Source organism: Rhodnius prolixus, unplaced genomic scaffold (genome assembly GCF_049639745.1).
Source record: "Rhodnius prolixus isolate KJV_2025 unplaced genomic scaffold, Rpr scaffold_6, whole genome shotgun sequence".
In the NCBI taxonomy this organism is placed as follows: Eukaryota; Metazoa; Arthropoda; class Insecta; order Hemiptera; family Reduviidae; genus Rhodnius; species Rhodnius prolixus.
In genome coordinates, this window is record NW_027411634.1 from 36,868,102 (window position 1) to 36,894,251 (window position 26,150).

At 31.9% G+C, this 26,150-nt stretch overlaps 1 protein-coding gene and 1 long non-coding RNA gene across 4 annotated transcripts; one reads left to right on the forward strand and one right to left on the reverse strand.

The window, feature by feature from the left end:
- Positions 1-1,040: 1,040 nt before the first annotated feature.
- Idi (Isopentenyl-diphosphate delta isomerase) lies at positions 1,041-3,291 on the reverse strand. Its single transcript, XM_074142280.1, has one exon. It carries the CDS (start codon positions 2,961-2,963, stop codon positions 2,253-2,255), a length of 711 nt encoding a protein of 236 aa, XP_073998381.1. The 5' UTR covers positions 2,964-3,291; the 3' UTR covers positions 1,041-2,252.
- A 472-nt stretch (positions 3,292-3,763) lies between these two features.
- On the forward strand, positions 3,764-7,285 carry LOC141461330 (uncharacterized). Of its 3 annotated transcripts, XR_012462770.1 has the most exons (6): positions 3,764-3,895; positions 4,678-5,850; positions 5,925-6,038; positions 6,197-6,371; positions 6,572-6,738; positions 7,109-7,285. It is a non-coding gene; the product is annotated as an uncharacterized lncRNA (long non-coding RNA). The 3 variants fall into 3 exon arrangements; XR_012462769.1 differs by lacking the exon at positions 4,678-5,850 and having other exon boundaries at positions 3,771-3,895; XR_012462768.1 differs by lacking the exon at positions 3,764-3,895 and having other exon boundaries at positions 4,600-4,862.
- The last annotated feature ends 18,865 nt before the right edge of the window (positions 7,286-26,150 follow it).

Genomic DNA, 26,150 nt, shown 5'->3' on the forward strand with positions numbered 1-26,150 from the left:
CGTTCGAGTCTAATTTTTTAGCATATATATATATAAATGTTTTTCGTACATCCTGTTTTTGTAAAAATGAACAAATTCCAAAAACCTTTGTTTTGATACTTAAAGCTTCAATTACTAACGTATTTTCAAAAATCCTTCATTCGGTAATGCAGTCTTTTTGAAGCGATTTTTGTATTGGTATATTTTTTTAATTCGTAGAATCTTTTTTATAAGATGCGTCTACATCTGAGATTATTGGCTCCCTGTGATTTTTCCACTGCTTGCCAGCCTCCGGATAGTTCGTGACTCCCAGTCTTACTGGACAGTAAGCCTAAAGAAGCTCCTTAAAAGAGAAAACTAAGAGACTGCCAACTGGATTCGAACCTGGGAACTTCGAGTATGAATCTATTATGCTAGCCATTGAGCGAATTCTTCCCTGATTACTATCAACATTACAGATTTTGAATAGAGATCGTGCTATCAATACAGATGGTGTGAACGAGGCAAGGATCATGTTGAGTTCCCGTAATTGGAGAGCAACCGCAGAAGATTCAATAATGGAAAAAGTTCATTGAGGAGGCCAGAGCCTAATAAGGTTGTAGAGTCACTGAGATAGATTGTCAGAATCAGTACTGATTACCAAGTAAGTGAAGTTTAGTTTGCTCACTTTGAATTTCGCATTTCGAGCTTTTAAATATTCCATAGATCATTAACTTCTTAAAAATTCAAATGGTATCAAAATATATAAAATGTTGAAATTTTTTATTTAAAATGCTCTAATTGGAACAAAGATAACAGTTAACATGGTGGTACCATAAATGATAATAAAAGAAAGTATTTCGCAGAAGTAAAAATAAACACAAGACTTTCTATTTTTGTTCTGCATCATTTCTCTATACAGCCCGTTAATTTCAAATTATATGGAAATTATTATTAAGGTGTCCACTAAATTTCTAGTAACAGTAATAAAAATGGTTAGAGTACAGAAAATTATGTTTGATAATTTTAAGCTTTCTTTTTCCTATCCACATGAAAAGGTATTGATTAAATAAAACAGTCACTTCATAATTATAGCTGAATTTAATTACTTATAAAGATACAAATCTTACGAAATTATCCTAAAATAAAACTAACTTGTATAAATATAAGGCACAAAAAAAAAAAGAAATTTGTAGAAATCAGCTAACATTTACATAACCTCTGATCTTATCATGTCATTTGCTTTTGTACTTATGCTAACATTTCAAGTATAGTAACAATGAAAAGGGAATACATACACCTCTTTTTAGAAATATAACAAATAGAAATGAATAAATAAATATATTATTATTTGTGGGACTAGTAGAAATTATATTTAATAAGAGAAAATACATATTCTTTTAAAAGTTTCTCTTTAGATGAATATCATTCTTTATACAGGCTTTCTCCGTACCTTACGATCATTGGAAGAGATCATAAAATCTATGACATTTGACAGACACATTTATAAGCCTAAAAAGTCAAACTACGGTTTTTATAGATGACTGCGAAAATTAATTTAAATTAACATTTAGCATATCGAGCTAAAACTTTATTGATAAAGCTGTAAATGTGACGTTCGTAATGTTAAAGAAAAACCAGACTTTAGTAAGAAGTGTCTTAAATCTCGAAATTTCCATAAATTGAAAGATAATAGAAAGTTAAACTTTATTTTAATAAATATGTCTGTTAAATAAAAAGTGTCTGCTTTATCTATTAGAATTTATAACATGTTCGTTTGAATGGTTCTATCATACTAGGTACAACAGTGATTACATACTATCACTGTATACATCTTATTGTCTTTTAACATTATATTTTGCCCTCATTCTTTCGATCCATGAAAAACAATTTAAAGACAAAAATGGTTCTTTCAATTTCATTAATACTAAAATGATCAATGGTCCGTCATCAGATTATTTCTTCAAACTGGCTGGTTACAAACTTTCATCCAACTTCAGCGGTTTGAGCTATTAATGAGGTTAGCGGGAGATGAAGGAAAACGAGCATGGTATCATGAATCAACGAAACCAGACGGGTTAGTGAATTTAAAATCTTTTCAAGTCCCTGCTTCTTCAAGCTAAAAAGTATTTCAAACTTTACTTTTATAAAAATATAAGTTTATCAAATAATTAAGGCTCTTTGAATAATTAGGATTTTTTTTTTTAACAGAAAAACTCTTGATTATAATTTAATGTAATCAATAAGTCTTTGATATGTCACTTCAATTACTTTACACTTTCAAATAGGAAAAATCACTTGAAATTGTGGATATTCACGTGGTCTTGAAACTTGTCAAGTTTGTCCAAATTGTTCCACCAAATATTAAGTTTCTTCTGTGTAACTAAACTAAACCAAGGCGTAATTGGTGCTCGGATATTGTGCAAGAATTCATAAAAGTTATCCTTACTTATGTAAAGAGTTTCACTCACCTCTTCTGGATTTGGATGGATTGGTAAGTCTTTTATCAATACTAGTATATAATCTATTTCATGTTCACCCCAAATGCCATCACCAACAGATTTATACAGTATCCTTGTTAAATAAATAAAATCATCAAGGATTATCATTTCTTTTGGTATGCCCAGTTCATGATACAGACGTCTTTGGGCAGCCAATTTTACACCGATTGCATCTTTTTCTTCACGTTCTTCATAAAAATCAATGAGTGGATGACTACAGCAAGTGTTAGTAAAATGTCCAGGGAAAGTGATCTTAGTATCTGACCGTTTTTGTAACAATAGTTCACCTTTGGTATTAAATAGAAACACACTAAATGCCCTATGCAATGGTATATCACCATTTGGTAATACTAAGTGACAGTCTCTTTTACTTGCATTTCCAATTACTTCATCTTGATCGTTGACTAAAATGCACGTCTCTTTCAGAGAGGCTTCTTGTATGGGATCAATTTTTACTGTAGCAGAGAGTGTAGTAAGTCCTCTTCGTATTATGTTTTTAATCATATTCGGTTCTTGTTTTATATGTGGAAACTCAAAACAGAACTAGTGCTAAAACACTTGTATACCGCTTCACTCATCACTCACCATGTCATTTACTAAACAAAATTTCTTCATTCACATAATTAACTAAAATAAGAAATAAAACCTTGAACTATGTATCTTTTCTTAGCGACAGCACCTGTGTGATGGAATGTTAATGCAACCTTTAACGTAACCTCATTGTTTATATACGTATACCTTAATCGATTGGGGATAATTTAGACAGTTGTTGAATGTGGTGGGGCAGCATTCATCACTTATGGCTCACCACACAAGATACGATCTATAATAAAAATAATTATAATAAATTCACATAATAAAGAGCTGAAACAACATTCATTTGCCAATGTGAAGAAACCAGGTCACCAATTGCTCTCAATCTGTTCTAAACTAATAAAAAAACCTTGAAAATAATTTAGCTCTAATCTTTAAAACAATAATTTGTACCTTCACATTATTGGTTTGTTAGATTAGAAAGATGATAGGCTTGCCTTAAACTCCCTAGAAACACACACACACACAAAATTAATGTTAAATACGCTACTCACACTGTTTAAGTACTAGAACTTAGTATTAACTATAAGCATTGTTATTTGAGGCAAATTTCGATATGTTGCCTGCCATGTACTTAACAAATGTTTTTGAAGGCAAGCCCCAACTTAATTAAATAATTTCAATATTAGAATTACATTAAAAAAGGTTTCAATATTACATTAATTTTTAATAACATAATTGTGGTCATTTATATTGTTCTCTTTCCAGCGTATTTGTCTAACATCAGCTCGCAGTTACGAATAACAGCCTTTTCATTCATCCAGCATTTCGTCTATTATTACTCCGGATAATCAACATAAAAAGGAACTGAACCTACACTCTTTATGTGAGCTGTTGTTTAGGTAGGACTGTTCATGATTTAATACCTAAAAACATTTCAAAAGAAACATACCCAATTAATACTAGATACATTTCTCCTTAAACTGGGTGAGAAAAGTTTTATTTCATTAAAAAGTAGTTAATATGATTGTAAAACAAAAACATAGTACAGTATTACAAGTAAATAGTATACTAATTTTTAATTAAATAAAACTTAATAAAACAGTTGGGCTTATCATTTTTTAATTCAATGAAAAAAGTTCTGACTTATTTAATAAAGCTAATCTTAAAAAATTACAAAAGTGATATTGTTTTATTCAGGCAAATCAACATGATTGTCAATGAAATCACGTGTATGATTAGAAATTTAATTAATTTTCATTTTTATAATAAAATTTTATAGGATTACAAAAAAATATATTCAACTCTAGACGTCAACACTTGTTCAGTATTCTTTATTTATTTTGATATACATCATTTTACATTAATTACTATAGCATTTTTCAGTAATAATAAATGTTTTTGATATAAATCATACCTTCTTCTGAGAAAATTAATTGCAAAGCTGTTCTTTATGGGCGAATTAAACGCAAACTGCTTGATAAACAGTCATCACAAATCTTCGAGGACCGTAGGAGATAAGCACCTGAAAGACCACACTGGAGTAAAGTCGGTTCGCCATCATCCCTTCCGCAGATCAATAGTGAGACTCCCAAAGGAGCGACCCTCTAAAATGATAATTTTAAAACTTAAGGATTCTCATGAAATAAGCAGACGTTTTTTGTAAATAGTATTTTTTTTCTAGTTCAGTTGGTGCTCATTACTGGAAGCTTCTAGATGACATTCTGTTAACGTAAATATAAAAAAAAATGAAATTGTTTAAGGACTTTTCCGGCATAGGCAGAAAAACTCTCATATTTTAAGACCTAAGACATAATTATTAACAAATTGTAACAGCGTCATCTGATTACATCTGATCATAATAGTTAAGTGAGTAGAAATGAGTACCTGGACAATTTTTTCTAAGGAGTTCAACAGGAACCTCACTTATAGGTCACTTAATCCACTTTTACTAGGTCCGCTACGAGAGTTCTCATATCTTTGTAATATCATAGAATTTTCTCACCAGTATTGTTTGCGTTCTCCTCCACAGGTCTTAAAGTCCTAGAGGTATCTTATCGCAAACATATAAAAACCCAATAGATGCTCCTTACTCAGAGCCTCTGAAAAAAAAAAATTCCACCCAGAGAAGGCTGTGCCAAGTTAAAATAAGTATGCCTAGATGAACTAACCTGACGTTAAAAAATCAACATTGAAGTGAAGATTGTGATAAAATTCACGGATCTTTTAGAGCCATTGGATTTGTCTCCGATATTCCCTCATCTATCTCGCGAAAAGAAAAATAATAATAGTAATCTTCAAATAATTATTACCAACTATTTACTGTAATTACATAAGATTTAAATACAATTCTTTTAAGTTTTACAGAATTCTTCAGTGTCGCAGCTTTTAACGACCAAAATATCCTACTGGAGTATAAGATTTAAATAAAGTCTGTTTCCTATCTTCCTAAACAAGAAATAAAAATAATAAAATCATAGCTCCAATAAAATTCTGTTGGGTAAAATAACCAACTGAGCATTATCAAAAGAGAAGGTTATTGTTAAAGGTTTACATAAATCACCACCAGAGCGCTCTGATAATTGGAAAAATACTTTTTGCAACCAAATAATGTTAAAATTTCAAGTATTGTATTAGGATACAAACCAGCAAAGGAGCTCTATTATGTTTATATTTCTCTTTTTCATATTTATCAATTTTTTTAAAATATTTAACGATAAGTATTTGTTTTGACCATTTTTTTTTTATTCATTTAATACATATTTTAAACAAATTTATATCTCTTTAACTGTAGGCTTTTTTTTTTTAAAGCTATTAGTAAGAAAAAAGTTAATTTTAATCAATTTCTAGGCTAAAGGTTAGAAAAAATACTGCTTTTTTGTTTTGTTTTTATCTTTACCTTAGAAAAGAAATAACATTTTTCTGTTACAGGCCATAATTTTCCTAAAAACTACTAGGATATAATAAGTTTTAGAAATAATTTAAGAGTGTATGATAAAGATCAGAGTTTAGTAAAAGTACAAATTAACAACTTTCAGACACAAGGTAATTCTTTAGTTTCTTTGTTTTTACTTTTAATTTTGAAAATATAAATGTGCATAGAAAAAAACATAATGCACTATATTATAATTAGTGATCCCAACTTTTAGAGAAAATAAGGGTATAACAGAAAGGATATGGTTATTGTTTCATATTTTTTCAAGGTAACTCAGCTCACTTTAGCTAACTGGGAAATAGTACTGCAGAAAATCAAACTGGAAATACTTCATTCTATACCTTTCCTAAAGAATAATTACATTATGCTTAAAAGTGACAGTTCTTGTGGCTTGTACAAGAGGAATTTCAACTATGTATCTTAGAGAAAGTATGTTTTGTCAAGTAAGTATCAACTAATATCAATTTAAATGTAACTAGTATTTTTTATAAATTTATTCGAAAACCAAAGTAACAAAAACAAGTTTGCAAAACATTCGAGAAATATAGAACAGTTTCCTTTTTTCTCTCTCACTCTATTTTCACTATCACTTTACCTCAGAGATTTCGTTTAAAATCATTAAAATGGTGAATTCTTTTTTTAGATGGATCCAATTCACAATTCCAATTTAGTTGATGGAGAAAGGCGGAAAATGAAACTCCTTAGTTAAGTATAAGGTTTCCAAATACACTACCTGAATTTTGAAACCTACCACCTGCATGTGAGTATTCGCTGAAGTAGGCCACCTTAGCTGCTGGCGGGATGTTGTAGGTATGTTATTACTTTCTTAAAAAGTATGTTAAGACAATTACCGTACTGAAGCGATTTGGAAGGCGGTAATTCTGCACAGTAATTCTTTTTAATGATTCTAAAACTGCACACCAAAAAATAAAACGTGTGTTAGATCCCATAAATACAGAAATAGCAACACTTTTGATAAACACAAAAGAGAATGGATAGGTTGCATCTGGAGTGGCTGAAAGGGCATGCTGGGATAATAGATAATGAGAAAGTTGACGTACTAGCGAAAGGAGCCATTTTGTCAGGGATGCATACTCCTGTGCTCAGATTAGCCATTAACGATGGCGAAAGCTGTGCGATTTGGAAAAAGAAAATAAGAGTAAATATTACTGATTTACAGCCTAGGATCCCCAACAAGCCATGATTTGTAGAAGCACTGGTGGGAGATAGACATTCTTAAACTGTCGCCAAATTACTCTAAAATAGAAGAAAGTCAAGAAACAACCATCAAAATGATTTCATTATGGATAAATTATAATTCCATGTATTAAGGTAGAATAAAGAATTTGTAACACTAATCTAATAATCCTTCTATGAACATAACCATAAAACATTTGGTAATTTATGTAAATAATAAAAAATTGTAAAAAGTTGAGAAGCATTTTTCTATGGAAAAAACAAGAAATAGCATGCCCATGCATTCTAGCGACAATCAGTTGAACTACGATAAAGCATTAGTTTAAGCTATTGCCGCTAGAAAGCGTGAGAATGTACTTTTGGAAGCCATAGGTAGCACTGCTAGACGTCTAGATATACGTCAGCAAAAACAATTTCTGTTCAGTACCATCTCAGTGACGGGGAGGGTAGATCGCTCTGTTGACCGTCTCACCAAATATGTCTGCCATCTTTCCAAGTAGTTTCCATTAATCGTAAATGTGTAAAGTGTGGGCGAAGGATTAAGCGCCAACGCTATTCGTGCTATAGCAGTAGTTGGTCAAGCGCAGTATAGGTATGAATTATTCGCCCCACCCTCCACGCCCGCGAATTTAACTTACTCATATAGAAGCCATGACAAGATGTCCGCTAGCGAAGCAACATCCATTTATTGCTTTTTTTTTCAACAAATACAACTATTTTAAACTTAAATCTATTACCAATAATTAAACAATACATAATACCACCTAATTATAATTTTTGCTAATTAAAAAAATGTTTAATACTTAAGATAAATTAAAAAAATAATGAAGTCTAGACAATTTCTAGTTTGTAGAATGACTGCTAGAGAGCAGCACCTGCTTCTCCATAAGAAGTATTTTCTAGATTTTTATAATTATTTAAATAAATGTTATTCTACGCGTATAAAGGCCAAAAGTAAAGATGAATGTTCCATTTATTAGCTACGCTTATGAGATAATTAACTATTGTCAATAAAATTTAAAATTAATTAATTATAAAAAGCAGCAATCACAAAGTAATGTTCAGAAAGTTGAAAAATTTGGTTTTATATTCAATTACATTTATTTTTTTTAATTTTATACTTTTTTACAATTACATACATATAAATTATCTTTAGAACATCAATATAGTATAGAAAATAATAAGATATTCACATTGAAATAACTTTTCAGCAGGTCTTGTAGGAGTGCCTAAACATTTAGCTATCTACCCTCAGGTAAGTTTGCTCCAAGGTTTTTAACTTCTTCAACTGTATCGTTACTAATGACTTTACTTTCTACTGGAAAATCTTCCCTTAAAATTTCCAATTCTTCGGGTGTTATATAAAGTCTAAGTCTTTTTCAACTATTTTTCCACAGCTAAGAACAACATAATTTCTTCCATTGAAAGTGTACTGGTACTTTGTAAAGCTAGTCTCCAAATTAATGGATATCTTTCAGCGAAAGTCTCTTTGGTTAGTCTACTCAAAAAATTTATTATTCTCTGGTGAGCATTCTCTTTTGTAACTGAAAAATAAAAGTATCGATGAAAGAAAAAGTGGTCAGAAATGAAATTATTTTAAATACATTTGAAAGAAACAATGAGGAATATCGGAAAATTCCTACAACAGGGTTTTGTGATTGAACCGAGGTATTTTATGTAAAAAATGTCTGATGTATGAAACAGTAGAAAGGAAAACTTTGTGAAAGCAATAATTTAGTAGTATTTAATTTAGTAGACAATGGGTAGTGCTCCTGTCATCATGATTATCTCAAGAACTATTTGTGTTTACTTTATTGACGGAATGGTCGTTTTTTTTTATTAGGCAATTGTCATTCGTGTTTTTTTCTTAATTGAGTAGGTCGTATTTAGTCACAGTAGGGCTTAATAACATTGCATATTATTGACAAAGAAAAACTGAGGATGGAATATAGCGAAGTACACCTTACAAGGAATTTAATCTAGAGAAACAAAATAAAAAAAGTATAATATTTTTAAAACTCTTACTAGTTCTTGTTTCTGCTCTGACAGCAATTTTGTTAAAATAACATGCGATGAATTAATAATGTTTTATCTGGAGATGAAATTATTATTTTTTTAAATAAATTATAAGTAGCTAACTTTATAAGTAAGAGAACAAATAAACTATTGTTAAACATAAAAACAAATAAAATACAGATTACTTTAGTTATAGAGTTTTGTTTCAACCATAATTTTAACTCATTTTAATCTGCAAGAATATTTGCAGTCCTCAGATAATCATAGATGTTGGCGTGAGGGTTTCTTTTTGAAATAGATAAGTAGTTTTTTACGTTTATTTTAAAAATTAGTTCAGCTTATCTTTTCTCTTAGATTTGAAGCAAGATTTGATTTATCAATTACAGCTGAAAAAATCGACTTCTGGCATAAACTGAACACTTTACGTCTTCTAAGCTTTCAATTTGTTATGTTTAGATGAGATATAATTTTAAAGAAAGTAACACCCTATTTCTATTCATACATTTAAAATAGGAAATGAATATTATAATAATAGCAATAATACAAAAGAAAACTCCATTGAACAACAAACTTTAAGTGATGAAATGTTTTCCTGACAGAATCACAATTCCTTAAGGAATATTAACTGGGTAGTTTCTTCGTCATAAGATCTATTACACTAAATCGCGCTTTATCGCAGTCACCAATTTCTGTATTACAGGATACCATTTATACTGCAAATCCTCCCTTCAGTATTAAGTTCTCTGAATGTGCAGCATCATTTATTTCTAATGTATCGGAATATCTGGAACATTCAATTAAGAGAGTCAACGACTAATATTACAATCCACTTAATTAACTTAATATTAGATCCACAATCTGATTAAATAGATGGCGTCTTTCTTACTCACCGTCTCTTCTATTTCAAAAAGTTGCTGATGATTTTACATTTTATGCAAAAAAACTTGATGATTTGAACTTAGAGGAATCCCGTTATATTTAGTTATTCTAGGAGATTTCTAAAAATACAATTATAAAATGGGAAGATAGATTTTTGTCAGTTTCTGTCATACTTTCAACCGCGAGATCAAGTCATCTTCTGGGTAATCCTATGAACAATTGTAAAGTGCTTGCAGTTCTGGGTAATCTTTGATTTTATCTTCCGCAGCACGCATTTTTACTGAATGTTGACCGGTTGCGGACTTCCATCCATTATCAATGGGAGTTTAATAATTTAGCCTAGATATTTTAACTTCATTTATATCATAATAAGTTCAGTCAAAATTGAAAATCTAACCAAATTATCTACTCCTGATGATGGTTTAAAGCCCGTAACTGGCCAAGGATACAATAAACAGTTATGTTTGACGGAAAAAATCAAAAAAATTATCACTTGTTTTAGATTGTGAATGACTAATGTAAAAATCGGCACCGATGTAAAACAAACAGGCAATAATCTATCTCTCCCTTGGAATATTGAATAATACAGTAAAAGAAGGAGAACAGAATTTTGTAATTTTAATAAAACTGACGACACATCTCTTAATTTCAATGGTAATTAATTCTTATGTTAAATTACTAAAATAACAATTTCCGATCACTAACGAATTGGCCTCTTACGACATCGTATATCGACGGCATCTAAACGTCCATTCGACTAACAAAAATTAATTTGTGGATTATGAAATACTACTCGCCATTATGACTAATAATACATTATGTAATCTATTCTAATAATTAGTGTCTTAAGTGGGGAACAGTACTAAACAATTAATTTTAGAAATAACGACTTATATAATAATAGTATAATAGTGATTGTCTTCATCATAGATTTTTTAATAAATCGCCAATGAAAATAGATGAAGATTGCAACATTAACCTTTCTTCTGCTCATGTTTTGATGACCAATAATTCATTGCATAATTTCACTCCAAGGTCATCTATTTTGCATTCCAACCAATTAGTATTAATTGAATGTAGCAAAACTAAACATTGAAGTTTTACTTGTGAGAGACAAATGGCAACTCTTATAATAATGACAACTTGAAGCTCTTCAATTAACTGATCAAAAGATTTTGTGATGTACTAGCTATTCTCAGCAAGTAAACTTCATAGAATGTTAGAGGAATATTGAAATATTGTTTAAATACAATAAATACTCTTTTTGAATATACTCTTGCACAAAATAGCCACCTACAGCTTAGTTGAGGCTGGTGTTTTCCTTCCGTAAAATAATTTATATTATAAACGATAATCAGGATCCACACCTACAAAATTATCAATAGATTTCTATTAAAATTACAACATTAATAATAACATGGTCTAGAAAAATTATTTAAAAAAAAAGAACAATTCTTACCACTATAAATCATACTAATATGGTTGGTGCTTCCTCCACCTTACAAAAAGTATGTTCTTAACAGGAATTTAATTTATATTTATTAACCGTAGCAGAAATACCTTAATACAAAGTAAAAGGAAGCTTGTTGAAATCCAAAGATCCATTAAGTGCTGTGGATTTCGATCTTACACCCACTCCACCTACTTGTTCATCAACAAAAAAGAGTGGATCACAAAAACACTACATTCCATTGACACAAATAATTATTAATACTGATTTTTTGGGGGGAACAATAAATTTCTTTCTTCATACCAACGTTTCGGTAAATCTATTGAATGAATGAATGAATGAATGAATGATGTATATTTACAAAATATATGAAAATACATAAACAGAAAAGTATATACTTATTACAAAATGATAACTACAAATAAATTAAATTATAAACAATTCACATAAAATAAAATTTCACATCATAGACAATGGCTCGTAGGCCGTCTGTCGAGTAGTTCCATTTAATTTTAAAAATACAATATAAGTTTGATAATGAATGATAAATGTAATCTAAAAGAACAATAATGTGCACACAAGCGATGAGGGGCTAAAAAATGTAATAATTGTGTTATAATTGCCTAGTATTAATTTATTTTTATTTTTATTTATATATTAGTTATTATAATTAAATTCAGAGCATAACATTTTTCTGTAACTATATGCATCGCGGACATATTTATATAAATTATTTAAGCTATTGACATCATTATTTCCATTTAATATATCAATATATTCCTGCCACTCCAATCTCTTTTTCCCAAAAAACCGTAACCGGAACTCCTTAAGTACAGGGCATACTGATACAAAATGGTTCACATTCATGTTACAGAGGGAGCACATGAAGATTCTGTCTCTTTTCCATGGTTGGTAATTTAATTCTAATAACTCCCCTCTGACACGGAAAATAGTCTGTATCAGATGGAAGTTACTACTGTCGTTAATATACCTGCTACCACCCGCCAAATCTAAACATTTATATTGTTTGTGGAATTCGCTGTTTATAACTTTCTCCTGTAGTATTGTTGCCTGTTGTTCACATAATTTGCCAATAAAGTCTTTCAACCATCTCAAATGCCGGTCCATTAGAAGTGAAACAGATATTTCCAAATTATATTTCCCTGCTTGTACCAATAAAGCTTTGTACCAGGACAACTTGTTTTCTATGATAATTTTGGCCAGAAAATTTGTTAAACGATCAGGGCTTTGGTTCAGTAGTTTGTTTAAATAATTAACATGTAGCCTGAGTGTATAATTGTAGAGTGGCTGACTAGAGGTTTCTAGAAACAACATGTAGTTAGGCGTGTTGTTGGGCAGTTTGTACAATTTCTTCAAGAAATATCTCTGTAGTTTCTCCACCTCGTCATGCTCCTCACCACCCCACACTTGAGCTCCGTAGCACATCACCATCTTTGAGGTAGACTTGAATAATTGCATCTTGCTGCTGAGAGCTACCGCATTATTGCTTATTACATGATGCCAAACACTATTCAGTCCAAACTTGGCGGCTGATAATCTTTCTTTAAAGTGTGGTGATAATGACAAGGTCGGGGTTAAGGTCATTCCCAAGTATTTATATTTTCGCACAACCTCAATCCGCTGATTCTTATAAAACCAATTTTCATTTTTCTTATATCTGCCACAACCTTTTCTACATACTATAATCTGGGACTTTTTTAAATTAATTTTTAAATTCCACTGTTCACAATATTTTTCTAAATTCTTAATCATGCACTGAAGTGTTGTTGCATTACTAGTGATTAAAACAATATCGTCAGCGTATTTTAACAGTTTAATTCTTCTTCCGCCTATGACCAGACCACCGTCAATAAAATCCTCTAGGTCGTTTATAAACAGTGTGAATAATATGGGACTTAGCAAGCATCCTTGCTTCACTCCCATACTACTTTCAAAAAAGGGGGATAGTCCGTTCCTTGTCCACACCGTCGTGCTTGTACCGTCATATAAAGTTTTAACGACGTCCAAGAATTTATTAGAAATGCCACAGTTATGCAGTTTAAAGAATAAACTATTCCGATCTATCCGATCAAACGCCGCTTCAAAGTCTATAAAGAACAGGTAAACTTTCTCATTTTTATTTTGTTGTATATTAACTATATTAAACAAATTAAACAAATTATCTACCGTGGAGTAACCTGGTCTGAATCCCGCTTGAGACTCATTTAAAATTTGATTTTCTTCCACAAACGCTTTCAATCTTTCCTCCAACACACCTGTAAATATTTTTGCAATAGAATCAATTAATGATATCCCTCTATAATTACTGATTTCGTTTATCTTGCCTTTCTTATGGATCGGAAATATAATTGATTTCTTAAAACTGTCGGGTACTTTATTGCTACTCCAGATCTTATTATATATATCTACTAGCGTGTTTAGCGTTTCAGGTGGTAAATTTTTGAAAAATTCAAACGGTGTTCGGTCCAATCCAGGGGCTTTATTGTTTTTTGTTTTATTTATTATTCGCTTTACTTCATCTGCACTAAAATTTGAATCCAGAAATTCGTTTTGTATTAATGGAACGGCAAATGAAATGGGTGAAGACTGTATTGGCGGATTTAATAATTGTTTAAAATGATTAACCCAGTCGTTTATTTGAAAATGTGGTTCGGTAATAAATTTATGGGATTTTAAAGCGTTAAAATTTGACCAAAGCTCCTTTGAATTCTTGCTTTCTTTAATGTTATTTACTATAGAATTATAATAAGTCTTCTTTTTATTACAGCACAACTTTTTATACTCTTGATTTGTCTGTACATATAATATTCTCAATAAACTTGTGTTCATTTTCCTGTAATAATTAAAAAATTTAAAGGATCTTTTTCTTGCTTAGCGGCATTCATCGTCAAACCATTTCTCTTGTGTCCTATTGTTATTGCTTTGTTTTATGTTTGAATTTTGTCCCGCACATCTTTTTATTAGTTTTAAAAAATTATCTGTTAATATCTCGGCATTCGAACTTATAAAATCATCCTTTTTGTAACTGTTAATAATATTATTTTTATAATTTGTTTCACAATAACTAGACCAGTTTAATTTCGGTAGCAACGGCAAATAACTTTCTTTCGGTTCATTTACATCTTTGTATATGTATAGTTCAAGTGGTAAGTGATCAGAATAAGTAACCGTGCCTACTTTAAAACTTGAAATTAAATTTAGATAACTTGTGGGCACTAGACCCAGGTCGATCACAGAGCTACCCCTGCTAGAGATGAAAGTGAACTCACCCTCTTCATCCTCGCCGACCCGACCATTCAGAACAATCAGGCTCATTTCCTCACATAGCGATAACAAACGTTTACCTTTACTGTCTATAAATTGATCTTTAGAATTTCTTTTATGATTTATTAAATTACTGCCAATCAGCAAGTCTTTAGGTACTGTTTGTGCATCACCAACACGCACATTTAAATCACCAATTATTATGCAGTTAAAGTTTTTATTTATATCAAAAAAATCACACAAACATTCATAATCACTTTCCCATTTATTGACATTTAAATATAAAGGCAAAATTTCTTTGGAGTTAACTTCAAACGAGAACAGAATTTTGCCAGAGATATTTACGAATTTTGCTTTACTATTTTTAAATCTGAATTTATTATAACCACAAAGTAATCCCCCGCTCGCTCTCCCAAATTGGTTCCCCTTAACAGCTGGTATCCAGTATAATTCAAAATTTGACAATTTTTGTTCTACATTTTCTTTGCTGCCATCTACTACAAATGTTTCTATTAAACAGAAAAAATCAAAATCTTTAACAAAGTTATAAAAACTGCTAGTTTTACTTTTTAAACCTCTAATGTTATAGCTCAAAAATTTATAATCCCCTATTTTATTATTGTTTTTAGTATAAGTTATTCCTCGACAGACTGACCTACCTCATTGTTTTGGTTGTTTCTCTTCTCTTCTCTCCCCTTGTAGTAGTGCTTCCCTCCTAGTCTGCCCACGCTGAAAATCTTCTTTGTTCTCGTCTAACAGTCTCGAGACCAGTGCCCGAAGATCTATCCCAGTTAACTGCTGTAGGGTATCCACTCCGTCTCTGTCATCATGTTGCAACCCTTTTCCCTCTTGCCATCTAAATATCTTTCCGCCAATATACATTCTGTCTTGTTTCACCGTTATTCTTGCTTTGAAATTCTTTCTCATCATTTCTCTCCTGATGGCTAATAGTTTATTCCTTCGCTGACGGCTTCTCCAGGGTAGATCATTCTCCACACTTATTCCGCTTCCCTTCAACTTGTTTATATTCCTGAATATTTGCTGTACATTTGAACTTAGCGCGAATTCTACTTTAACGACACTTTTCTCAGTAGTTTTCAAGTTATAAGCATTACTAATTGATGGTTTATCCACTCCCAGTACTTGTTCACAAAGCCCCGTTACTATTTCCTGTGGTGTGGACTAAATCTATTACATTCTCCAGGGTATTGTAAATTTTGTGGAGTTAAATGTTATGATGATGTAGGTTAACATTAAACTCCACAAATTGTACAATACCCTGAAGAAGGCAATATATTTACCGAAACGTTGGTATTTAGAAAAAAATTTGTTTGTGATTTATTGACCTCACCTCATTAATCCCCAAAAATCATCAATTAACAACGGCCGTAAACCAAAACTGTCATTAAAAATTATTAATTCATAAAACCAACCTTATTTCAATAAAAGCTCGTCAATTAAATTCTTTCCTGTTGCTATAGCTTTCCAAGCATTATAAGCACATATAGTATTATAAGCAACAGATAGATCACACTGGAATAGTGTTTGTTTACAATCATACCATCCACTGCTTAATAGTGTAAACCAAATGGAAGAACTCCTCTGAAATGAGAATATTTAAGAAAGTAAGGATTCATAAACAATAAGTTTCTTTTTTTAAATTATTGCTTTTTTCTATGCCCATTGATGGCCTTCATCGGAATTTTTTGCAGATGATTCCGTTATCTTCTAATATTAACCATAGACAACTGAAACCTACTCGAAACGTTCTGATGATACAATAGAACTAGAAACTTACAATAAAATAAATCATATTTTTAACGATTTTTTTCCGGCGTCGGCAATTTAAGGCGTATAGAATTAGTAAACAATTGTAAGGAGATTTATTTTAAGCATAAACCTTTATGAATATCTTGAATAAAAAATAAATGAATGCTTATCAGTTCGAGAAAAGTGAGTAATATTCAAGTTGGAAGAATATATTATCAGATTAGAAGAAGAGGTCATTACCAAACAACAGCATCCAAAACAGTCATCACAAATCTTCTAGGACCGTAGAAGAATCCTCCTAATTTTGAAACATCTTAGAATTTTCCAAGAAGTTCTCTTTGCATTCTCCTCAGTCAATGAAGAGGCGCAAGTCTCCGAGAGGAGGCTGTAGCGAGATTCCAAATCAATGCTCAACTTCACTCCTCTTCCTTCTTTCTATTAAAATTCAATTTCTATTAAAATCATTTAGTTTTACTCATTAGAGATTAGTGGTAGTTGCACCACTGAAAATATCTAGATGAAGAAGCAATTTAATTTATTGATCAAGGAATTTTGCGATGAATGATTCTCACTAGTGAATCTTCTAGAGTACCTTAACAAAAACTTACAGTTTAAAATGTTAAGTATAAGGGTTGATTAAACGCCAAAAGGTACACAAATCAGCGAGTACCCAACATTTCATTAATACTTCATTAATATTTAAGTAATTCTACTGCATTAATTTTCATTAATAAGTTATTTTTTAGAATTTATTAGATGTCACAGACCCTTATGCTGGCCATTTTCGTCTACAAAATATATGTTCAAGTAGCACTGTAGATTGACTGTAATATCTAGTTATTTATAATAATCAAACTATTAATTACAGGTTAAAAAGAAAAAAAAATGAGGCTAAAAAATTCAAAACTTTTTTTTATAAAAAACTTACATCAATGATTTTATTTTATTTATTTATTTATTTTTAAATAAAAATCGTCGGTTTAAGTTCATTCTTCGATTAAAGTAATTGTTATTTTATGTAGTAGTCAAACGTTTATAATAATAGGTAATAATTATCTGGCTTTATCGCAAATAATATAGTTTTCTTCAAATACATTCTCAATCTAGGTATTCATACCACAATGTTGTATATATGTAATATAAAGTAAATAAGATATGCATATTTTAGGACAGCTAATTATTCCAGGATTTTACTATAAGTAAAATTAGGGGGACTAAATTAAATTACAATTGAGAAATGAATAATTGTTGTTAAATAATCTACTTGTTATTATCTGTGTATTATTTGTGCTCACGAATAATTCGGTAAGACGAATTCAAGACAGTAGCCTACTCTAACTTTGTCTTTTTCTACTTTAACATGCATGTACGTATATATGTGATTTATCATAATTATAACTAAAAAATAAATGAAGTGGCCAGCATAAGGGTCTGTGACATCTAATAAATTCTAAAAAATAACTTATTAATGAAAATTAATGCAGTAGAATTACTTAAATATTAATGAAGTATTAATGAAATGTTGGGTACTCGCTGATTTGTGTACCTTTTGGCGTTTAATCAACCCTTATACTTAACATTTTAAACTGTAAGTTTTTGTTAAGGAGATTTTTGTACCTTTTGGATAGATTTTCCTTTTTGTCTATTTTACAAAGTTACATATCTTCTTTACAGATTTTTTTAAAATTTGGAATAAGCAATTCTATCATTATAATCTGATAAGATGTTAAGTCGGAACCGTAACTACCACTGGAGAGATCTTTTTATAGAATGATTATAGTTGCGTTCCCCCAAACCATCCTCAATAACAATTTTTTTGAAAAAGCGTTTTGAATAACATAGGAAGGTATTTGTACGTAAATAGCAAAATTAAACTGCGATTTCAGTACTTCCTTTTAAGAGGAGTAAGAAAAATAAACTACGATTGCAGTACTTCTCCCTAAAAGGCAAAGAGGAAAGATTTTTTAATCGAACGACAATTCATTGATTTAAATCGGTTCACTCATTGATAATTTAAACGATTGCAGTCTTCCTCTTAGTAGGTGTAAGAGCAAGATGGCACTTGACAGCCACGTAGAGGAGCTTTAACCACTTATTCGGGCTGAATTTTATCAAAATCGGACTAAGCGTTATAGAAATATTGGTAATAATAGTTTTAGAAAGGGTCTTATTTGGGTGGGGCAAACTCCCCTCCTTATGAGGCACGGCGTCGAGACTTTTAATGTGCAAATCTGTACAAAATTTCGATTCGAATGACACTTCATTCATGAAAATCGGTTCACGTGTCGATAATTTGCAACGATTGCTATACTTCCCCTTAAAAAGTGTAAGAGCTGATCGTCGCTTTAATGTTACGTAGGGGAGCCCTAACCCTATCACCCTACCAAATTTTATCAAAATCGGGCCAAGATTTACAGAGTAATTAGTAATAATAATTTTGGAGGGGGCCATACATAAAGGGGGCTAACTCCTCTCCCATTCGATGTACAGCATCGAGACCCCCAAAAGGCACATCTACATAAAATTCCGAATCGAATGACACCTCATTCATGAAAATCGGTTCGCGCGTTTAGGCGCTACGTTGTTTACAAAAAAAGGTAACAACAACAACAAGAACAAGAACAAGAACATTTTTTGAAAAAGCCGTTTTTGCTCATTTTCGGCAACTTTTTTCTCGAAACCTATTAGATCTGGGTGGTTGCAAAAAAATTACAGTTATAAAGGAGGGTTTGGAGTAAGATTTAAAGAAAATTTGGGAATTTTATCTTTTATAGAAAAAGAGAAAAAAATTGTCAAAGTTAGGTGTTTTTCAACGTTACGCTTTTTCGTGCAGTTTTTGATGGTCAACCCTTATACAACTGTCCTACCGGACAGTTTTAATTAAAACAACTTTAATGATTTAGATATTTCGTTACTGCTTACTATGATTGAATATAATCTTGCACAGCTATTGCCATTCATTGCAATTTTGGACAAGTAGGTATCCTTCCTCCATAAATTAAAACTGTCCGGTAGGACAGTTTTATAAGGGTTGATCATCAAAAACTGCAGGAAAAAGCGTAACGTTGAAAAACACCCAACTTTGACAATTTTTTTCTCTTTTTCTATAAAAGATAAAATTCCCAAATTTTCTTTATAATGTAGGGCAAATCCTCCTTTATAACTGTAATTTTTTTGCAACAACTCATATCTAATAGGTTTCGAGAAAAAAGTTGCCGAAAATGAGCAAAAACGGCATTTTCAAAAATTGTTGTTGTTCTTGTTCTTCTTGTTGTTGTTACCTTTTTTGTAAACTGCGTAGCGCCTAAACGCGCGAACCGATTTTCATGAATGAGGTGTCATTCGATTCGGAATTTTATGTAGATGTGCCTTTTGGGGGTCTCGACTCTGTATATCGAATGGGAGAGGAGCTAGCCCCCTTTATGTAAGGCCCCCTCCAAAATTATTATTACTAATTACTCTGTAAATCTTGGCCCGATTTTGATAAAATTTGGTAGGATGATAGGGTTAGGGCTCCCCTACATAACATTAGAGTGACGATCTAATCTTACACTTGTTAAGGGGAAGTATAGCAATCGTTTCAAATTATCGACACGTGAACTGATTTTCATGAATAAAGTGTCATTCGAATCGAAATTTTGTACAGATTTGCATTTTAAAAGTCTCGACGCTACGCCTCATAAGGAGGGGAGTTTGCCCCACCCAAGTAAAGCCCTTTCTAAAACTATTATTACCAATATTTCCATAACGCTTAGTCCGATTTTGATAAAATTTAGCACGAAGAAGTGATGAAAGGTCCTCTACGTGGCAGTGAAGTGCCATCATGCTCTTACACCTACTAAGAGGAAGTCTTGCAACTGTTAAAATTATCAATGGGTGAACCGATTTACATCAATGAATTGTCGTTCGATTCAAAATCTTTGCCTCTTTGCCTTTTTGGGAGAAGTACTGTATTCACAGTTTGTTTTTCTTACTCCTCTTAAAAAGAAGTACTGAAATCGCAGTTTAATTTTGCTAGTTACGTACAAATACCTTCCTATTTTATTGAAAACGCTTTCTCAAAAAAATTGTTATTGAGGATGGCAACTATAATCATTCTTTATAAAGATCTCTCCAGTGGTAGTTACAGTTCCGACTTAACACCTTTTCAGGTTTTTTTTTTTTTTCTTCTTCTTAAATGGCTTTTAGTTCTTGCTAATTAGCCAGAGGGTATTATCGGTATAAATAGTTATATTGATATTTGATTTGATTTAATACATTCGAATAGTTCCATGTATACTATGGGGTCTTTTGTCATTAGGATGGAATTTAAGTGTGGTGGGAGCGTGCAGTTTGAGGCTATAATTGCCTTCCATAATTCGTTACTGTTTTTTGAGAGTTGTGGGCATGCCAGAATTAAATGATTGGCGTCAGCATCCGATTCTGAATCGCAGGAACAAGTTCCGTTGATGTTGACGCCTATTCTTGCCAGATGATGGGGGGTGTAATTGTGGTTTAGCCTCAACCTGGTTATTGTGCCATAAAACCTCCTCTCCACGCTAAAGCCATAGAACCATGGCTTTTTGGGGATGAATGGTTCAATTGCCGCGTAAAATTTTCCTTTTTTCTGAACCTGAATTTTGTATTCCCCTTGCCAGGTTGAATAACATTTCACTTTGTAATTGTTTTTTACATCGCTGGGTAATAATATTTTTAGTTTTGGACAGCTAGTTGATGTGACTGCCTCTTTGGCCCCAGCATCAGCAACTTCGTTGCCTTTGAGCCCTGAGTGGGCCTTTATCCATATTAGGTGGGTAGGCTTGGTGAGGGTTAAATTGTGAAGAAGTTTCACTGTTTCTAAAATGAAAGAAGGGGCATCCTGACCTGGATGCTTTAGTTTAAACAGGGCGCTCTTACTGTCGGACAAAATTCCTACAGATTCTACATTATTTGTTGCCTGTGCAATCTGTAAGCTTTGGTTAATGCCGACGAGTTCTGCAGTGAAAATGGAAGCCAATTCGCCAAGCTGGTACTGGTAGCTCGCATCCTGCTGCACGTCATATACGGAGCAACCCACACCGTCCGCGGATTTAGAACCATCCGTATAGAGTACATAAGCACTGGGAAATTTATTCTGAAGCTTTTCCAAAAAGTATGCGTTATTTACCGAGTTGGGTTTAGACTTATCATAGTTATAAAAATTGGTGTGGATGTTCTTGTTAACGTCTAGGGATTGTTTCAATTCCGCTGTATAGAACGGCAAAACCTCCCTCCTCTGGAGGGACAAGGAGTGACCAGATAATTCGGTAAATACTCCCACCAAGATCGGATACTTTTTTCTTAGCCGATATTTGTGCGTAAACACCGTACATGCAAAGTTACTGATTTTTCTAATTACCGGTTTACTGTTGACACATAATCTATTAGTAATAAATCTCGAGGCGAGTATTTTTCTCCTTATATTCAGGGGAAATTCTCTAGCCTCCACTAGCAAGGCGTTAATGGGAGTCGAGGTGAGAGCCCCAAGGGCGGACCTCAATGCTTTATATTGGATTTTATCCACCCTGTTTAATTGGGTAGGAGCGGCATCGCCGTAAAGGAAGCTTCCATAATCAATTCGAGAGAGGACAAGATGTTTATATACGGTTAGAGAGGTTTTGGTGTCAGCTCCATAGTGCAAATGGTTGATCATTCGCAATATGTTCAAGCATTGCTCGCATTTTTTAGTGACATAATTGATGTGATCCTTCCAGGTAAGCTTCGAATCTAACCAAACGCCCAGCGTCCTCATCGAAGGCAAAACCTGTAGGTTATAAGGGCCAAGTGCCATGGTGGTGTTGGTGGTAAATCTCCTTCGGCGAGTGAAGATAGTTACGCTACTTTTGCTTTCTGATACTGTTAAGCCGAGGTCTGTGCACCATTTATTGAATTTATCCATTGCTGCATATAGTATGGACGTGGCTTCATTCAGGCTTTTCGCTTGGCTGTAAATGAGTATATCATCAGCGAACTGTGATATTCCCACTTGTGAATTAATTGTGTCTGCCAAATTTGCGGTGTACAGTGTAAATAATATAGGGCTTAATATAGCCCCTTGAGGAAGTCCAACGTGAGTTTGACGCCCTTGGCCATAAAGGACACCATTACATCGGACATATATTGTCCTATCGTAGAGCAGACTAAGAATTTGCTTGGTTATCCTCGGCGGTGCCTCCATAGCTATCAGTTTTTGTATTAATATTGGTATGCTCACATTATTATATGCATTACGCAAGTCTAAGTTAGTAGCCACCAGGAATTCTCCATTTGTAACCTTTTCAGGTTATAATGATAGAATTGCTTATTCCAAATTTTAAACAAATCTGTAAAGCAGATATGTAACTTTGCAAAAAAATGAACATCTATCTAAAAGGTACAAAAATCTCCTTAACAAAAACTTACAGTTTTAAAAGTTAAGTATAAGGGTTGATTAAACGCCAAAAGGTACACAAATCAGCTAGTACCCAACATTTCATTCATGCTTAGTTCATATAATTTAAGTAATTTTGCTGCATTAACTTTTCCTTCACATTTTTTAGAATTTATTAGATGTCACAGACCCTTATGCTGGCCAGTTCGTTCATAATATTATTTTGTTATAATTATGATAAAATGTATATTATATCCGTTTTTAAATAGGTACTTTATTTTAACTCTATTCCGAATTATTCTTCGGATTTAGCTTTAATTTGCTTTTTATTCTGAGATGTCACATATATATGCAAAAGTAGAAAAAGACAAAGTTAGAGTCGGCTACTGTTTAAATTTAAATCACGGATTTAAAAGAATATTTCAGTGTTGAATTCGTTTTACCGAAATATTCGTGAGCACAAATAACACACAGTTAATAACAAGTAGATTATTCAACAATAATGATTCATTTCTCAATTGTAATTTAATTTAGACCCCCTAATTTTACTTATAGTAAAATACTGGAATAATTAGATGTCCTAAACGTATGCATATCTCATTTATTTTATATTACATGTATACAACATTGTGGGAAGAACACCTAGATTGAGAATGTAATTGAAGAAAACTATATTATTTGCGATAAAGCCAGATAATTATTACCTATTATTATAAACGTTTGGCTACTACATAAAATAACAATTACTTTAATCGAAGAATGAACTTAAACAGACGATTTAAAAAAATAAATAAAATAAAATAAATAAATAAAATAAACAAAATCATTGATGTATGTTGATGTAAGCATTTTTTTAAAAAAGTTTTTGAATTTTTTAGCCTCATAATTTTTTTATAATGTTTTCTTTTTAACCTGTAATTAATATTTTGATTATTGTAGATTAATAGATATTAAAGTCAATCTACAGTGCTACTTGAACAAATATTTTGTAGATAAATATGGCCAGCATAAGGGTCTGTGACATCTAATAAATTCTAAAAAATGTGAAGGAAAAGTTAATGCAGCAAAATTACTTAAATTATATGAACTAAGCATGAATGAAATGTTGGGTACTAGCTGATTTGTGTACCTTTTGGCGTTTAATCAACCCTTATACTTAACTTTTAAAACTGTAAGTTTTTGTTAAGGAGATTAATTGATATTGCAGTGCCATTTTTCTTGTTTGTTTAACCAATTATGCACATATGATGCATATGAAATTATCAAGATATTTGAAATAATTGATATTCATCCATTAATTCTCGAAACGAACTTGTTATTATAACACTTTTTACTACTTTAACCTTCCCAATGCGAACTCATATTATCTCCACCTGGCGAATAGTAAGTTCTCCTTACGAAATTGATTTCATGGCAAAATAATTCTACACACACACACACACACACTCACGGGCGAAAGATAAAAAGAAATATGAATGTTCAACACTACAGGTAGTTTGCAATACAATACAAAAAGCATATATTGGCTCCTACATCAACTCCGTAAACCCTTCTATCAAACGAACATAAAAAAAAAACTAAACAAAAGAGTGTGGAATACTAAGTACCATTTGCTATCAGCACAAATAACAATAATAATAAAACAAACCTGCATTTCAATACATATTTTTCAAATTATTATAATTCCTCCCCACTGTGTAACATTCCAAGCAAAATGTGCACCTAAAAGACCACACTGGAGTCAAGTCGGTTCACCATCATCCCTTCCGCAGATCAATAGTGAGACACCCAAAGGAGGAACCCTCTGAAATGATAATAATTTTCAAACTTAACGATTCACATGAAATAAGCAGACATATTTTGTAAATAGTATTTTTTTCTAGTTCCGATTGTGCCCTTTATTAGAAGCTTCTATGAGATTCTGTTAACTTCTTAAGTTAAGTACAAAAGAAACACAATCAAAAGATGAATGATGCTTAACAGAAATAGAAAAAATTGAAATAGTTTAAGGATTTTTCCAGCATAAGACGAAAAACCAAATCTTATAACTACAAACCATTCTAAAGTGATTTATACTTACCTAGATCTTACGAATAGTAAGTTCTTTCTAAAAATTTAATTTACATTTATTTTCAGTAGCAAAAACATTCTATACTCCAACACGGACAGGATGAGAGTTTTATAAAAGTTACCAGTAATGAAGAAGTCCGTTAAAATGCAAAACTCTATTAAAGGTATCGGATTTCGCCCTCCATTGACAAAAATAATAATAATTATAACACAAATCCTACTTCAAGAAAAGTTGTCCCATTAATTCTTCCCTATTCCCGTAGCTTTCCATGCAAAATATGCAACAAATGGATCACATTCGTGTCAACTCATCCACTGAACAATGGTCAGACAGCAAAGCGACCAACTCCTCTGCAATCAGAATAATTAACAAAATTAGAATTCACAAAAAATATTTTTTTTTTTCTATTATTATTATTTCCCCTCTCTGGGTCCACAAGTAGGTACCCTTCCAAAGAAGTTTCCGATGTGATTCTATCTTCTACTTTTGTTAACCGAAGTCGACAAAACTCACTTAATAAGCCCTGATGAATGATATCAATAAAAACAGAAACTAAAAGGATAATAACCGATACTTTTTAAGGATTTTTTTGGCTACTGTCCAAAAATCCTTATAATTTAAAACCTAAAGAATTAATAGCCAATTGTAACAGACAATTATGTATTTATATGCATAAACCGTAACATAAAGATTTGATTTCAATTAACAACTATGGGTATGTGAGCAAAAACGAAAACCTGAACAAATGTTTATCTAGAGTTTAACTGGAGCTAAACTCAAGGCTCTTAACATAATAGTACGAATATTACATTTCAATACAAAAAAAAAAAAAATCTGTGCTTCTTCGTTTGAGAATAGCCGCGGTAGCCGAGCGGTTACAGGCGAGACCTGCGGAGCTAATATGTATTGTGGTACTGGGTTCGATTCCCAGTCTTAGGCCTTGGATTTTATTTAATAGGTAATAAAAGAAATTTACAGTAAAGTACGTATGCTAGTCGCCTCTGTCCACGACACCTGATTGGTTGGACGTAAAGCCCGCCTAAAAAAATAGGCAATTACCTACATCACAATTAAGAGACTATATTATCAGATGAGGCCATTCCCAAGTGAATTTATCTGCAGCTAAAAGAGATGTCACAAATCTTCGCCTAAAGGAGCATTAACCT